Source organism: Amblyraja radiata, chromosome 31, assembly GCF_010909765.2.
Source record: "Amblyraja radiata isolate CabotCenter1 chromosome 31, sAmbRad1.1.pri, whole genome shotgun sequence".
In the NCBI taxonomy this organism is placed as follows: Eukaryota; Metazoa; Chordata; class Chondrichthyes; order Rajiformes; family Rajidae; genus Amblyraja; species Amblyraja radiata.
Window position 1 is genome coordinate 26,135,663 of NC_045986.1, and position 16,858 is coordinate 26,152,520.

Below are 16,858 nucleotides of genomic sequence, written 5' to 3' on the forward strand. Positions count from 1 at the left end.
TTAACTGCCCAATGAGATGCCCAAAATCATGTTTTGAATCTGTCTTAAATATAATACAAAATGCATTTATTTTCCAGAATTAATGGATTGCAGCTTGAATTTAATATATCGGCAAGAAAAGGGGAGTGTGAGGGTGGTGTTAAAAGATTAATGTTAAAGATCAAAGAGTGAAAGCCTAGCTGGATGCCCCTTTCTAACTAAGCTCAATTTAAAACTGTCACATTCACGAGGCAGGATTTAGGCCCAAAATACTTATCATCTCTTCCTGCTGCTCCTAAACTACTTAATAACCTGAGGCACTTGTGCTAAATGCGGAATTTTATAGCCGTGTAATGTACAAAGAGCCTAGCTGAGCGAATGAACCTCCTGAGCTCCCAATATAGCAGGCAGGAAATGCATGCAGATTGCTGGCTGGAAGTGCATCTCCTACCACATTATGTCTGGGTAGCAGAAGCAGTCTAGTTGCCCAAAGATGACATGCTAAGTGGGAACACTGCTAAGTGTAGTGTGCAGTGTTCCTGCTTTCAAGCTTGATTTGATTAGTAGGGCAACAATTCTTGACAGTAACACTTCGTGACTGACTTTCTTTTGACAGCTGTTGGAAAAGTTAATGCGAGTTAACGTCAGTATCCATGGCACTGCCGTTTCCTTCAACACTGAAGGAAATACACAGAGAGGTTATGACATCATTACCTGGACCCAGCACTCAGGACAGCTCCAGCTACCAGTGATTGGCAGTTACAAAGATCATTTGACAATCAATGCTTCTCAAATTCAGTGGAAAACAGACAATAATGAGGTAAAGTACAGTGACATGTATACTAAACATTGCCTATCCACCATTCACTGTAGTCCATCTCTGCCGTCAGCTGCCTGGACCCTATGCTTTAAAATCACCTCCTTCAATCTCTTTGTTTTTCCTTAGTCATCTGTTCTATTTTTTGCTTCAATGTCTCATGTTTGGCTCAATGTCAAAATTTTGTCTCATGACATTGCTGCAAAATGCATTGGAATGCTTTATTGTGGCAAAGTCGCTACATAAATTAAATGCAAGCTGGAGCTATAATCCCCCTCATGTACTGGTCATCATTCCTGTTCTCAGTTTTCCCCCTATAAGTCCAACTGAGACAAATTTATGTATGTCAGATGATTCACGCAGTCATTGCCTGGTTTGGCTGAAGAACGTCAAGCACAACTGAATCTTGCTATCTTCTGCCAAAGCTGCCCACTATGTCCCCTAATGGACTACGATTCATCCATCTGGAATATTTTTCTCCTCCTCCCCTTCCACACTCATCTCCCACAACAAATAAGACTCTCAGTCTGAAGAGGGGTCTCGACCCGAAACGTCACCTATTCCTTTACTCTAGAAATGCTGCCTGACTCGCTGAGTTACTCCAGCATTTTGTGTCTGTCAACAAATGAATTTTGTAGAATTCATTTCTACCAAAATTGAATCACTGAGACATCCCCCCTCTTCTCCCACATCACAAAGCCAAATTTCTTCCTCATCTTGGTCCTGAACCCTCAACTTTCTTGTCTCCCCTCATAACCTTCATCATTTATTGTCTATTGGTACTTATGTGACACATTCTGAAATGTTTCTCTATCTAAAAAAATGCGACATTACGCAAGTTATTGTTGCATTAGTCATATTTGTGTTCCAAGCAATTGGTGCTTTATTGACTTCAATAGGAACCTATCAACTGCAGCATAAACCTTCCATCCACTGCAGTGATCAGGGAGATCATCCAACACTGGGACACAGGCATTTATGACACCCGCAACATACCGTTTTATTACTAAAATGACAACCCACAATATTTGAGCCAGGGATCAATAGTATTATGGTTCAAAGGTACACAAAAATGCTGGAGAAACTCAGCGGGTGCAGCAGCATCTATGGAGCGAAGGAAATAGGCGACGTTTCGGGCCGAAACCCTTCTTCAGTATTATGGTTCAAGTTCTGTTTGCAATTTTTTCTTGAATCCTATTAGATTACTTATGAAATGTTTTTTTATCTGAGTTTATCTTTTACTAATTACGATTCCAATCAATAACTTGTACATTGGAATTTGTATTCCATATGCAAATCACCATAATCGAAATTCAGATGATTTATATATAAAGAATGCCCTTGTCTTGAATGAAGACTGGAATTTAATAACTGTTCAGCGATTCATGCAGTTTAGATATAGACGTTGATCATACTGAATAGCAGGGTGGATATGACGGGCCGAGTGGCCTAACCCTGCTTTCATGTATCTGTATCTTGTATCAAATGCTGACTACATGCAAATATTCAATAATACATTTTGGAAGGTTTCTCCAGGTCTGTTGGACACCGGATTCTGACTACATTCTGATTTCAAGACAAGAACATTGCCACTGGGTCAAGGAGCTGTTCCAGTCACTGAGTTCATTTCAGTAATCCTTTTAACCATTGTCAGGCTCTTTAACCCAAATCAGTGGAGCAAATCTAAATGATATTTTAGTCTGTACCACTGGACCATAAACACACTTAGATATTTGCTGGTACACAAAAATGCTGGAGAAACTCAGCGGGTGCAGCAGCATCTATGGAGCGAAGGAAATAGGCAACGTTTCGGGCCGAAACCCTTCTTCAGACTGATGGAGGGTGAAGGGGGGGGGGGAAGGCGGGGAGAAGAAAGGAAAAAGGAGGAGGAGGAGCCCGAGGGCTGAGGGATGGGAGGAGACAGCCTGAGGGCTGAGGAAGGGGAGTAGACAGCAAGGGCTAACAAAATTGGGAGAATTCAATGTTCATGCCCCCAGGATGCAGACTCCCCAAGCGGAATATGAGGTGCTGTTCCTCCAATTTCCGGTGTTGCTCGCTCTGGCCATGGAGGAGACCCAGGACTGTTTGTCTCGCAGAGAACCCATGAGCCCTGGTTGTTTACAAACATCAGTAGAACAGTGAGAGTAAGCAACTAACAAGTAAGGCTACCTATATCCACAGATTCCTCAGTCATACTGTTCCAAGGGGTGTGGCCCAGGCCAGAAGAAAATTGTCATCAGCCTTTACTCCTGCTGTTTTGAATGTGAAGACTGTCCAAGTGGATCCTTCCAGAACTCAACTGGTGAGGCAAAATATTTATCTTCTGACACGTTTGAACCACGTAAGATCAAAGGAATTGGAACAAATCATTCTCTGTGAGCAGCAAAACCATATTTATAGATATAGGGTGCATATGTCAAGGGTAAAAGGAGAGAAAATGATGATATCTTATTGAGAGATTTGAATATTCTATATATAATAATGGATACATAATCAAAGGGTTCAAGCACTGAACACATGGGAGTGAATTATAGATGAAATATAATTTAGGGCTTTGGGGTCATTTTAATGGAGTAAGATTTGCAAAGCGTGAGCTACAGTCTGGAATCCAATCAAGGAGTTATAGAGTCATAGAATCATACAGCATGGAAGGAATAAAGTCCTAGCCTACCCTGTAGCTCAGGCTCTCAAGTCCTGGCAACATCCTTGTAACTATTCTCTGCAGTCTTTCCAGCCTAATGACCTCGGAATGTGGCCTCATCGACGTCTAGTACATAACATAACATCCCAACTTCTATACTCAATACCCTGACTGATGAAGGCCAATATACTTAAAGCTTCTTGAACACCCTATCTACCTGTGGTGCCACTTTCAAGGAATTATGTACCTGCACTCCTAGATCACTCTGTACTCCATGTCAGTGGCTGTGCAGGCCCTGCCCTAGTTTGACATCTCAAAATGCAACATCTCGCACTTATCTGCATTAAACTCCGTTAACCATTCTTCAGCCCACTGATCAAGATCCTGTTGTGATTTTGATAACCATCTTCGCTCTCTACAGCAGCACCCCATGTTGACCTTATTGTCTGAGTGTCTAAATTGACCTAAAGTGGCTGAAGAAGGTTCTCCTATTCCTTTTCGCCAGAGATGCTGTCCGACCTGCTGAGTTACTCCAGCTTTTTGTGTCTATCTTTGGTTTAAACCAACATCTGCAGTTTCTTCCTACATACTTGACCGTATTAGTCTTGCAGCTGCCTGCAACCTCCTGGCATATTTGTTCTTTGGGGGCCTCTCAACAGTGGGGGCCTCTCAACACTCTCTTTTATTTCTCAGCTCCACTCATATAGTTTCACTGGATGAACCATCAGTAATGTCATCTCAGAATACTGTCGTGACATTCTCCTTAATCAATTAAGCAGCAACCCTTCCTCTTTTATCCCCAAGTCTATCTCTCCTGTAGCATCTGTACCCTGGAACGTTTAGTTGCCAGTCCTGTCCATCTCTTAGACAGGTTTCTGTAATGGCTAAAACGTCCCAGTTGTACGTACCTATCCACACCCTAGATCTGCCTCTTGCATTAAAATAAATGCAATTCAAACCAATTTGAATTGACCAGTCCTTCCTCACTCCCAGTCATGCTCATGCCTAGTCTATCCACTGAACCTTTGTTGATCACCTTCCATACTGACTTCCAAGCCTCTCATTTGCCTCATTCTGCATTGGATCCTGCCCCCGTGCCAATCCAGTTTAAACCCACCCATGTAGCACTAGCTAATCTACCTGTTACGATATTGGTTCCCCTCCAGTTCAGGGTCAGCCCATCCCTCTTGCACAGTTCATTGCTTCATATATAAGGCAAGGAATACCTGGCAGAAGTTTGCAGGCTGGAATATAATTTGGGTTCTTTATAAATGGAGTGTCACGAAACTGGACTGGGTTATAGATTGGAATAAAATTAATGGTTCGGATTTATTCGTAGAACAACAGATGCACACTAAGATATCGTCATGAATTTTAGGTGGGAAAGAAATTTAGTGCTGCAGAGACGGAGAGCACATTAAGGAAGGAAAGTAATCAAGGGCTCAACTGATTAGAATATCAAAGGAGTAAGTTATAGGCTGGAGTCTAATTAGGAAGTCTAGCAGTTTAAAAATATATATCTTAGAATGTGTTTTAGTGTCATTGGTTGGAGGATGTGAGGACTTTTGCCACTCCTATACTTAAGTATATTTATGTTTTTAATGAGACTATTTAATTTTGTTGTTCCAGATGGCTTTTCCTGCCATCTTTGCCAACCTGATGAGTGGTCACCACCAAAAAGCCCTATCTGCTTTCAGAGAACTTTGCAATACCTGTCCATGTCCTCACCTCTTGGTGCGACTCAGCTTCTGTTCATGGTACTTGAGCTCACATTGATATTGGCAGTCACGATGATCTTTCTAATGAATTCTGGTGCTCCGATCGTGGAAGGTACTGGAGGGAAAATGAACATAGTCATGCTCATCTCACTAGCTCTCTTATGCTGCAGCTCGTTGCTGTTCCTTGGAGAACCCACCGAACTTATCTGTAAATCACGCCAGCCAGTAACTGCTCTCAGCCTCACCATCTGCACTTCTATCCTTCTGATCAACTCAGTACACATCTTGCTGACCACTGAGCTCGCCAGTTTAAGCAAGACTTTCCTCTGTAGATACCAACACTGTGGAAGATACATCACCCTTTGTGTCAGTCTCGGAGGGCAAGGAGCCCTTTGTTACCTGTGGCTGAATACGGATGGTGACTTTCTGATGAAGACCGTGGGTGATTCTGAAGATGCTCTTTTCATCTTCTGTAAGAGTGAATCAGAGCTAGTATTCTGGGTGATGTTGGGATACACTGGCCTACAAGCACTGTCCTGCTTCATGTGTACCTTTCTGATCCAAACTCCAGCTCACACCTACAATCTGGCTCGGGAGATTAGTGCCTCCATGACCCTCTTTATCACTATCTGGATTTGCTTCATCCCAACATATCCAGCTGTAAACCAGAACCATGCACCTGCTGTGCAGACTTTTGCCATGCTCCTCAGTTCTTTAGCAATACTTGGTGCCTATTTCATACCCAAATGCTTTGTCCTTTGGTTTAAGCCACAATACAACACCACTGATTACTTCCAGGTTTATAATCTAAAAATGTAAACAAAGGAGTATTAGCGATACAAAAATGCTCACATTTGCTTTAGAATAATACTGAAGAAGGACCTTGACCCAAGATGTCACCTATCCATGTTCTCCATGACCCACTCCATGATGTCACCTATCCATGTTCTCCATGACCCACTCCAAGATGTCACCTATCCATGTTCTCCATGACCCACTCCAAGATGTCACCTATCCATGTTCTCCATGACCCACTCCATGATGTCACCTATCCATGTTCTCCATGACCCACTCAGTTACTCAAGCAGTTGGTGTCTTTTTGAGAAACCAGCATCTGCAGTTCTTTGTTTCTACTCCCTTCTAATAATTGGTCACCGTGCCTTGATATCACTATAGTTCCTCCTGCACTTACTTTGTTTCAGTAGATAATAATACTTCTCATTTTGTTCCAAACACTTCAATCTCCCACGAGACTATCTGAATGAGTTATTTTATTTTGTAGAGATATTTTTCAACCAGAGTAACTGTCCAAAGTGATTCCACTCTTTGTTTGAACTAGCTTTAGTGTTAGTTCAGCCCAATTGTTCAGTGATTTTACAAATATAAACTTCTCAATACAATGAATTACTCTAAGTAGACATTAAATAATTTATGCTTTAAGAGATGCCCAGTTTATTCATTTATATCTTTGAGCCCTGAGTGATGAATTGTTGTTTTATTTTTTGCGACAGGTGCATGTAGTGTTGTGATTCATGTTCCAGTGATTTTCTTATTAGAACATTATGGGCTCCAATGCTGGGGCTCTCCGATATCTTGCCCATGTATATGCTTGAGCATGCATAATACATTCTGTAAAAGATGTACGATGCTACACTTTCAGATTCAGATTCAGATTCAGATTCAATTTTAATTGTCATTGTTAGTGTACAGTACAGAGACAACGAAATGCATTTAGCATCTCCCTGGAAGAGCGACATAGCAAATGATTTGAATAAATAATAATAAGTGTCCAGGGGGGGGGGGGGGTGATTGGCAGTCACCGAGGTACGTTGTTGAGTAGAGTGACAGCCGCCGGGAAGAAGCTGCTCCTGGACCTGCTGGCTCGGCAACGGAGAGACCTGTAGCGCCTCCCAGATGGTAGGAGGGTAAACAGTCCATGGTTGGGGTGAGAGCAGTCCTTGGCGATGCTGAGCGCCCTCCGCAGACAACGCTTGCTTTGGACAGACTCAATGGAGGGGAGCGTTGGGCAATTTTCACCACCCTCTGCAATGCCTTCCGGCCGGAGACAGAGCAGTTGCCACACCATACTTTGATGCAGTTGGTAAGGATGTCTTAGGATGTCTTTGTCTTAGGTATTACTGGTTCTGCCCAGAGGTTCATATCAGAGCCTTCAAACAAATTCCAAGATCAAAGCGACTACGGAACATATTCATTTTAATTATTTACTTATCTAGGCTCTTCCAATGGGTAAAGTTAAAATTGACCCCAACATTTTCTGTGACATGAAACAAAACCTGCAGTGAGAATACATTTAAATTACATTGACTTTTAGCGAAGACCAAGTGCACTGGTGTCTCATGAGAAACCTGCTATTAGTGTTCAGGCATGAGGGTATATGCTGAGAATCATGTCGCTTCCTGCTGTTCCCTCAGGCTGTGGATTGGTGTTAATTACTGACATCCTGATGCTGATCAGGCACCAGTCTAACACCTTTTCCAGCAACAGTACTTCTTGTTCTTTTAAAAGCAGCTGCATGAGGTTACTGCAGGACAATGAAGGGGAAAATAGGGACAAGCACCATAATCATTCTAATGCAGAGGCTTCACCCACCTACCTCATGTTCTGAAGAGGGGGGAGGGAGAGGAGTTGACCTTCCCAGGCAGATATGTTGAATGACAATTATGTTCACAATATTAATATTCATTAGGCTCATGAATATGGGAATAATGAAGGTCGGAAGTGTGCTTACTTCAATGAAAATAGTATTGTGGGTAAAGCTGATTAACTTGAATCCGTGCTTGGAATTATGATGTCGTGGCCATTACAGAAACTTGGTTGCAAGAGGGACATGCCTGGCACCTCAACGTGCCTGGGTTTCGATGTTTCAGACGAGATCGAGGGGGTGGTAAAAGAGGAAGAGGAGTTGCTCTAAGATCTTTGGTGGTAACCAGAGTGGACATACTGGAGGGCAGGTTTACTGAGGCATAATGAGTTGAGCTCAAAAATAAGAAAGGAGTAATTACTCTAATGGGATTTTATTATAGCCCACCCAACAGCCAGCGGGAGAGTGGTAAATCTGTGGAATTCTCTGCCACAGAAGGTAGTTGAGGCCAGTTCATTGGCTATGTTTAAGAGGGAGTTAGATGTGGACCTTGTGGCTAAAGGGATCAGGGGGTATGGAGAGAAGGCAGGTACAAGATACTGAGTTGGATGATCAGCCATGATCATATTGAATGGCGGTGCAGGCTCGAAGGGCCGAATGGCCTACTCTTGCACCTATTTTCTATGTTTCTATGAGATAATCAGATGTAGACAGATTATGGAAGGATGTAAGAACCACAGAATTGTTGTAGTGGATGACTTTAACTTCCCCAATATAGATGGAGACTTACATAGTCAAGTGGGAAGAGGATTAGATGGGGCAAAAGTTGTTAAGTGCAGCCAAGAAGGTTCCCTTAAACAGTATGTGAATAGTCCGACTCAGAGAGGGACCATCGTGGACCTTGTATGGGAAAAGAGCCTGGCCAGGTGCCTGGTGTTACGGTGGAAGATTTTATGGATAGTGAACACAACTCCAAAAGTTTTAAGATTGTTTTGAATAGGGACATGTCTGGATGTTTTGGGCAAGGCGGATTACAATGTCATTAGGCAGAAGCTAAGGAGTGTAGATTGTTATTGGGTAAGTCCGCAGAGGACATGTGGGAGTCGTTTGAAGGCCAGCTGATTGTGAGCTATAGCATGCATTAGAGACGGCAAGGATCAAAATATATGGGGAGTCTGTAAAAAGATACCTTACAGAGAGAAGCCGCAGAACATAAGGTGTTATGAAGAGATTTTGTCAGGTACAAAATATATAATCTGCCAAATATAAAATATAATGAAGATCATTTGTGCATCGGTGCTCTCCCTTTGGTGGAGTTACTGATACTGATTACTCTTCATAGACCTTCTCTTTGTCAAACAATACAAATATTCCTTTGACCTGTTTGGTTAACCCAATAGATTAATCCAAAATTTATTATGTCAGAGATAAATCAATTTGCAGATTGGATAAAAGCAAGTTTTTTATCTGGAATTCTACATGCGATATTCCTCAGGGTTGCCAGCTAATCAAGGCACAGAATATAAAAGAACTGATGATAGTGAGCCTCTTCATATGCCTGGATACATGGTGACAGATGACGGATCAGCTCTTAAGCTATCATGTAGTCTTTGTGTCAGGTTCCCAGCAGATGGCAATATTGCATTGCATTCACTCAATTCTCATTGGTTCAAAGGTGACGGCCATGGAGACTGTAACATATTGTCCCAATTTAACAGAACAGTGTTTAAGAAGGAACTGCAGATGCTGGAAAATCGAAGGTAGACAAAAATGCTGGAGAAACTCAGCGGGTGCAGCAGCATCTATGGAGCGAAGGAAATAGGCAACGTTTCGGGACGAAACGTTGCCTATTTCCTTCGCTCCATAGATGCTGCTGCACCCGCTGAGTTTCTCCAGCATTTTTGTCTAACAGAACAACAGTAATGATCATGACATTAACTCCAAACTGGCAAATATTCTTATGGGAACTTTAAAAAAAAAATTGCATTAAACTGACAACAGCTTATTTAGTAACTGCAGAATTCTAACCTAATCCAAGTCAAATCAACAGTGACTTCTGTACTTAAAAAATATATATTATAGTGTACATTTTTACCTAGTACCTTCAAACAGCTGTCAACAACCAGCTGAATAGAACACCATCTAACTCTGCTGTTTTCACCCATGAAGAATATTCACCTGTGTGAAATGTGAGCCGCACGACTGAGAATGGAGCCACTCTGGGTTTTGATTTAAATCTTTTTATTTGAATTTCACAGCAATTTGCATACATACAATGATAACAGACAGTGACAGTCAAGGCATAATTGTGCAACAGTATGTAAGCGACCCTCAAAGCCCTTACCCTTACCCACCTTCAACCCACCCTAATCAGGTCGGAACCAAACGGGGACAAACAACACTCACATACATACACATCCACACAAATATGGTAAGATAAACGAAACAAAAAGTACTAAAAAAAAAATTATAAAAAAAGGGGGTCACTAATAACAGTAAATAAGTAAGTAATTAAATAAATAATTGTGGGGAGTGGGGGGGTGCGGGTTAAGGGGAGAGCAGCTGCAGTAGAGCAGAACAATGGTGGAGAGCACTCAGTCCTCTTCCGAGTCCGGGGACAAGCTGAGAGAATTTACAAGTTCCAAGAAAGGGTTCCATGTATCTAGGAATTCTTGGTAGAGCCTTTGAGAGAGAACCTAAGTTTTTTCAAGCTTTAAATTGTAAAGCACCTCCTTAATCCAGCGGGCCTGTGTCGGGGGACAGGTGAGCCTCCAGTTAAGCAAGATCAGTCTCCGGGCTAACAAGGTTGTAAAAGCTCGAACCCGTTTCACCGCAACAGAGAGGTTGGTGTTGGGAGGGGTACCGAAAATGGCTGACAGTGGGTTTGGAGGAATAGTCTGGCCGTAAGGCTCTGCTTATCAAGTCGAAAGCACTCCTCCAAAAGGCTGCTAGCTTAGGGCAAGACCAAAACATATGGCTATGGTTGGCAGGGGATTGATCACATCTGTTGCAGGTGTCCCTAACAGCGGGGTAAATTCTAGATAATCTTGCATTTGTGTAGTGGACTTTGTGAAGGACTTTGCATTGGATTAGGCCATGACGGGCACATATGGAGGAAGAATGGGTCAAGTCCAAGGCAGAGTCCCATTGCTGGTCTGTTAGTTTCGTATTCAGCTCACCCTCCCACGCAGCTTTTAATGAGGTATGAGGTTTCAATATAACCGACCCTAACAAGTTATACAAAACAGAGATGCATTTCTTCCGGTTGGGATCTAGAGCTAAGATGGTATCAGTCAGGGTTTCAGGGGGGCGATTTGGGAAATGGGGGAATGTCTTCTTCACAAAATCCCTAATCTGGAAAAAACGAAAAAGGTGGGAGTTTGGGAGGCTATAGTTGGACGAGAGCTCCGCAAAAGACGAAAAGATGCCATCCTTGTATAGGTTTTTGATACTACTGATACCGTTGCTATGCCAGGTTTTGAATGCATGGTCTGTACTTGAAGGTTTAAAGATGTGGTTTTTAAACAGTGGGGTCAAGATGGAAGGGCCTTGTAAACCGAAGTTTTTCCTGAGTTGACTCCATATCTTGAGCGAGAGGGACGCAATTGGGCCTGCACCCGCAGATGTTATAGGAAGGGGGAGTTGGGAGCATAGGACAGACCGCAACGGGAGATGTGAACTCACCTTTTCCATGTGTACCCAGGTCGGTAGGTGGTCGCAATCATCATTCATCCAATACAGGAGTTTTTGCAAGTTAGCTGCCCAATAGTATCGCCTAAAGTCAGGAAGTGCCAAACCGCCGTCACTCTTAGGAGACTGCAGTATCGCCTTTCGGATTCTAGCCGGTTTGCTACCCCATAAAAATTTAGATATTGTCCTTTCTAATTTATCAAAAAAAGATTTAGTGATAAGTATAGGGACGTGCTGGAAAAGATACAGGAATTTGGGTAGGACGACCATCTTGACCAGATTTATCCGGCCCACGAGGGATAGCGGTAAAACTGACCAGTGGTTAAAATCTCTTTCAGCTTTCTCAACCAGAGGCAGAAAGTTTGTGCGGAACATATCAGATAAGGGTGTTGTGATAAAGACGCCGAGGTAACGAAACCCGTCCTCTGCCCATTTGAATGAGGTTAAAGAGCGAGGGAGCTGCTTAGCCAATGAGTTAATCGGTAATAGCTCACTCTTTTGGTAGTTAAGTTTATAACCAGAATACGCGCCAAACCGTTCTAAAATATTCGTAATCACAGGTAGAGAGCTGACTGGGTTCGAGATGTACAGGAGCAGGTCATCCGCATACAATGAGACTTTATGAGTTGTGTCGAACCGTGTAATACCTTTAAAGCCCTTCTCTGAGCGTAACCAGACCGCCAAGGGTTCTATCGCGACAGCAAACAGAAGTGGTGATAACGGGCAACCCTGCCTGGTACCTCTCTGAAGGGGGAAGTGGGGCGACAGTGTGCCGTTTGTTTGTACTGAGGCAACCGGGGACGAGTATAATAGACTGACCCAAAGAATAAAACTGTTACCGAGGCCAAACCTGTCCATCGCCTCATATAGGTACCTCCACTCGACCCTGTCGAAAGCTTTTTCGGCGTTGAGGGAGACCACTATCTCCGGGGTCTCACTACTCGGTGAATGGATGATGTTAAGGAGACGCCTAGTATTGTGGGAAGACTGTCGGCCTGGTATGAACCCTGTTTGATCTAACGAGATAATAGAGGGCATCACTCGTTGAAGACGGAGCGCAAGGGCTTTAGAGAGGATTTTGAGGTCCACATTCAGGAGTGAAATTGGTCTATAGCTACTACAAAGCAGGGGATCTTTCTCCTTTTTAAGAATTAGGGAAATAGTAGCCCACGACAAGGTGGGCGGTAGGCGACGATGTAAAAACGCCTCATTGTACATATCTCTCAGGACTGGTGCGAGGAGAGCAGAGAAAGCTTTGTAATATTCTACAGTGAGGGTGACTTTCCGCTTTGCAGCGATGTGATGGCTGCTTGGACCTCAGCAACAGTTATGGGACCACCCAAGTCTCTCGTGGCTTCATCGTCAATTCGGGGAAACGTCATACTACTGAGCATGTCACCTGCAGTGGGAGGACAATCGGAAACGTATAGTTCAGCGTAGAATTTAGCAAATGCTTCATTAATTCTAAGAGGATCAGTATGAATCTCCCCTAAGCTGGATCTAATGGCTGGAATGAGCCGTGAAGTCGCCTCGGTTCTGGCCTGATGGGCCAAAAGCTTCCCAGCTTTATCCCCAGATTCAAAAAAGTGTTGCCTAGATTTAAGCAGTCGTAGCTTAGCTTTATTAGTAGACGTGAGGTCAAAGTCTGTTTGTAACCTAAGGCGTTCTCTATAAAGGTTAGGGTCTGGGTCAGATGCATATTTGTCATCAATGTCCTTTATTTTTTGTAACAGGTCTGCCGTTTGGGATGTCTCGGTTCTTTTCAGGTTGGAGATAAAAGAGATAAGTTGGCCCCTAATATAGGCTTTTGAAGCTTCCCAGAGTATACCTCTTTCTATGTCCGGCGAGTCATTCAGCTCAAAATATAAGGTGATTTGGGAGTGCAAGAATTGCATGTAGTGAGCCTCTGCTAATAATGAGGAGTTGAACCTCCACTGTTTAAAGGGGTTAGTTCGTTTACGAAAGTGGAGATCGAGGGAGGTTGCAGCGTGATCTGATATTACGATGCTATGATACTCGCTGGATTTGATTTTGGAGAGCAGTCTGTTATCTAAGAGAAAGAAGTCTATACGGGTATAGGTACGGTGTACGTGGGAAAAAAATGAAAATAATTTAGTCGTGGGGAATGTAAATCTCCATGGGTCTGTGAGCCCAAGTTGTTTGGCGAAAGCATGAAGAGTCTTACCTGATTTAGTTAAAGTACAGATCTGTCCAGTATAGGGTCTTGGACCAGATTAAAATCTCCACCCACAATGACGTGGTGATTTTCAATATTTGGGAGAGATGTAAAAAATGTGGTTACAAATGAGCTGTCATCCCAGTTGGGACCATAAATGCTGGCCAACATGACAGGTGTGTCTTGCAGTTTGCCAGACACCATGACAAAGCGGCCAGCAGGATCCTCCACAGTTTTCTGTAGTTCGAACATAATGTTCTTACGAATCAGGATAGCAGTACCCCTAGCCCTATCATTAAATTTCGAGTGAAATAAGTGGCTAATCCAGCCTCTCTTAAGCCGTGTTACCTCTCTGTTACGAAGGTGGGTCTCTTGAATAAAAAATATATCGCCTTTGAGCTGTTGCAAGTGGGCCAAGATCCTGTCAGTCTTGGTAGGACTTCCCACCCCCCTCACGTTCCACGAGACAAATCTAAGAGTGTCGTTTGTGTTGCCTATTTCCTTCGCTCCATAGATGCTGCTGCACGCGCTGAGTTTCTCCAGCATTTTTGTCTAACAGAACAACAGTAATGATCATGACATTAACTCCAAACTGGCAAATATTCTTATGGGTATTAAAAAAAAAATTGCATTAAACTGACAACAGCTTATTTAGTAACTGCAGAATTCTAACCTAATCCAAATCAAATCAACAGTGACTTCTGTACTTAAAAAATATATATTATAGTGTACATTTTTACCTAGTACCTTCAAACAGCTGTCAACAACCAGCTGAATAGAACACCATCTAACTCTGCTGTTTTCACCCATGAAGAAAACCCAAGGATAGGTGTTGTTTCAGGTTGAGACCCATCTTCAGAAACGTGGAAGTTGATGTCAGTGGTTTCTGAGGAATAGCAAATTGCACTCTGTAATTCGGGAGGTGGAAGTTGCAGAGAATCCTCATCACTTGCAGTGGGAAAGCCTGCTGTAGATCAGACATTCTGCTGCGAGTGCTTTGCAAGTATTTGTTCATTTAGATTATTAAAGCATTAAAGGTTTTTAAAATATTTATCTGTATTATACAGATGGCACAATGGGCTAAGTGTTCGGCTGGCAACCGAAAGGTAGCTGGTTCGAATCCCGCTTGGAGTGCATACTGTCGTTGTGTCCTTGGGCAAGACACTTCACCCACCTTTGCCTGTGTGTGTCCTTGGGCAAGACACTTCACCCACCTTTGCCTGTGTGTGTGGATGTAATTATGTGAAGCACTTTGGGGTCAATGCAAGTTGACTAAAAATGTGCTATATAAATTAAAAAAAAAAAAAAAAAAAAAAAAAGTTTAAATATGTTTTAAGTGGTTTCGAAGTCATATTACTATTTTTAATGGTCTTTCAGAGTTCTCGTGAAAGTAAAATTAAAAAACATTAACTTTTTGCCACCTCTAAAAGTCATGACTTTCTTGCTGTTGGTTTCCTTTTTTTTCCGTTGGCGTGGGCCAGGGGAACATCTTGCATGCCTCACATGACATCATCATAATATTCTATATCTATGCATTGCCAATGCATGCAAACCATTAGTAGCTTTCCTGAGGCAGTTTCCAATGGGGAGGATGGCTCACAGTTTTAATCTTGGTGGTCAGTGCCAGGCATGAGTGTTCTCTGCTGACTGTAAATTCTGCCATAATATATATACAATTTGAATATAATTGTTTCCCAAAATGGAATGGATTATATTTGGAATAATAGGAGAAGATACCAATTTAAATAAAGACCAAAATGTTTTTTTTAATTATGGGTTAATAATTGGAAAGAAATTGATACTTAAATTTTGGAAAAATACAACCATACCAACTGTTAAAATGTGGATTAGGAATATGATGGACATAGCACGCCTTGAAGAAATGAGACTCCGACTAATAGATAAATATGACCAATTCTTAAGGAGTTGGTCTCCTTTCATCGACTTTTTGGAATCATGTGATGCAGCGGTACCATAAGGATTGCTGATTTCAGTTCATGACGTGGATAGATCTACATCTCCGAATATAGATTTGAAAATTTCTCTTTTAAGGGGCCTTTTCTTCTATTTCTACTTTCCACCTTTTCTTTTTTATTTTATTTTTTTATTTTTATTTTTTATATCCACACTTCACATTTTTCTATTCTCTACCATCTATTTTTCCACTCTTTCCCCTTTCTATTGTTTTCTTTTTGTTGTCTTGCCTACTCATAACATAAAACTAGAGGTTGTACATAGAATGGATTACGGTATGACATAGTTGGCACCTAAAATTAGGTGCCACTGTATTGTTTTGTATTGTATTAACTTCTAATAAAAGAAAAAAAAAGAAGAAAAAAAAAAAAAAAGAATATAATTGTTTCAGTGTGACCTCTGAAACTCACGAGGGAAAATCACAAACATGCACCAGACTGCCTTCCCTCCTGCTTTCCACACACTTGAGTTTCTCACATCCTTAACCTATCCCTGTTAACCTACACCCAAAGGTTTCTGTCATTTTATTTTACATGTTGTAATGCTGTAATGCATTGAACAGGAGGAGAAAGGAGGAACAGAAGGTCAACACTGGTAATGTTTTTGATGAATTTGAACAAAACTTTGATGTTGAAAACACACATATGCAGAACTACTCGCAGATCCAAGCTGGATTTGAAACCGCATTGAGGCATGTTCTAGTGAAGAGATCATTGTGCTGAAAGCATGGAGGGACACAAGGTTGGACATTATGATCACGATGTACTGGATAACATAGAGCCAGCAGAAATTGAACTTATTCAATACACAGGATTCCATAAAGGTCTGGGTTGAGAGGCGGAGTTTGGAAAAAAAATACATTTTCTCGCCGATTCTTTTATTTACAAAGGAGTCTGATCCTTGAGAAGTAATATTACTACTTCTCTGACTTTCAGATTCTTGACTCCAATTGCTCAACTTCTTGTGGATCGAAAATGGTGAAAGGATATATTCCTTGCTGTTATGAGTGTGCTGATTGCCCATGAAAAGACTAATGCACAAACCTCTCCAATATGGTAAAAACCATCTCCACCTCCACAGACAAACAGTGCCTTCCATGTCAGAAAAATGAATGGTCATCAACAGGAAAAGTGAAATGTCAGAAGAGAGTGATCGAGTTCTTCCGGTGAACAGGCACACTGGCCATCTTGCTGTCTGCGCTGACTACTGCAGATCTCCTCATCATCACAACAGTAGTTTGCATTTTTATCTTCAATCTCCA

The 16,858-nt window shown here is 42.1% G+C and overlaps 1 protein-coding gene across 1 annotated transcript in view; it reads left to right on the forward strand.

The window, feature by feature from the left end:
* The window catches only part of LOC116990302 (taste receptor type 1 member 3-like), an 8,373-nt gene extending 2,308 nt beyond the window's left edge, over positions 1–6,065 (forward strand). The window contains exons 3-5 of the mRNA XM_033047810.1: positions 596–799; positions 2,978–3,137; positions 5,067–6,065. Of these exons, the coding sequence (XP_032903701.1) occupies positions 596–799; positions 2,978–3,137; positions 5,067–5,974 (1,272 nt within the window). The 3' untranslated portion in view covers positions 5,975–6,065. The remainder of the gene's footprint in view (positions 1–595; positions 800–2,977; positions 3,138–5,066) is intronic.
* Positions 6,066–16,858: the final 10,793 nt, after the last annotated feature.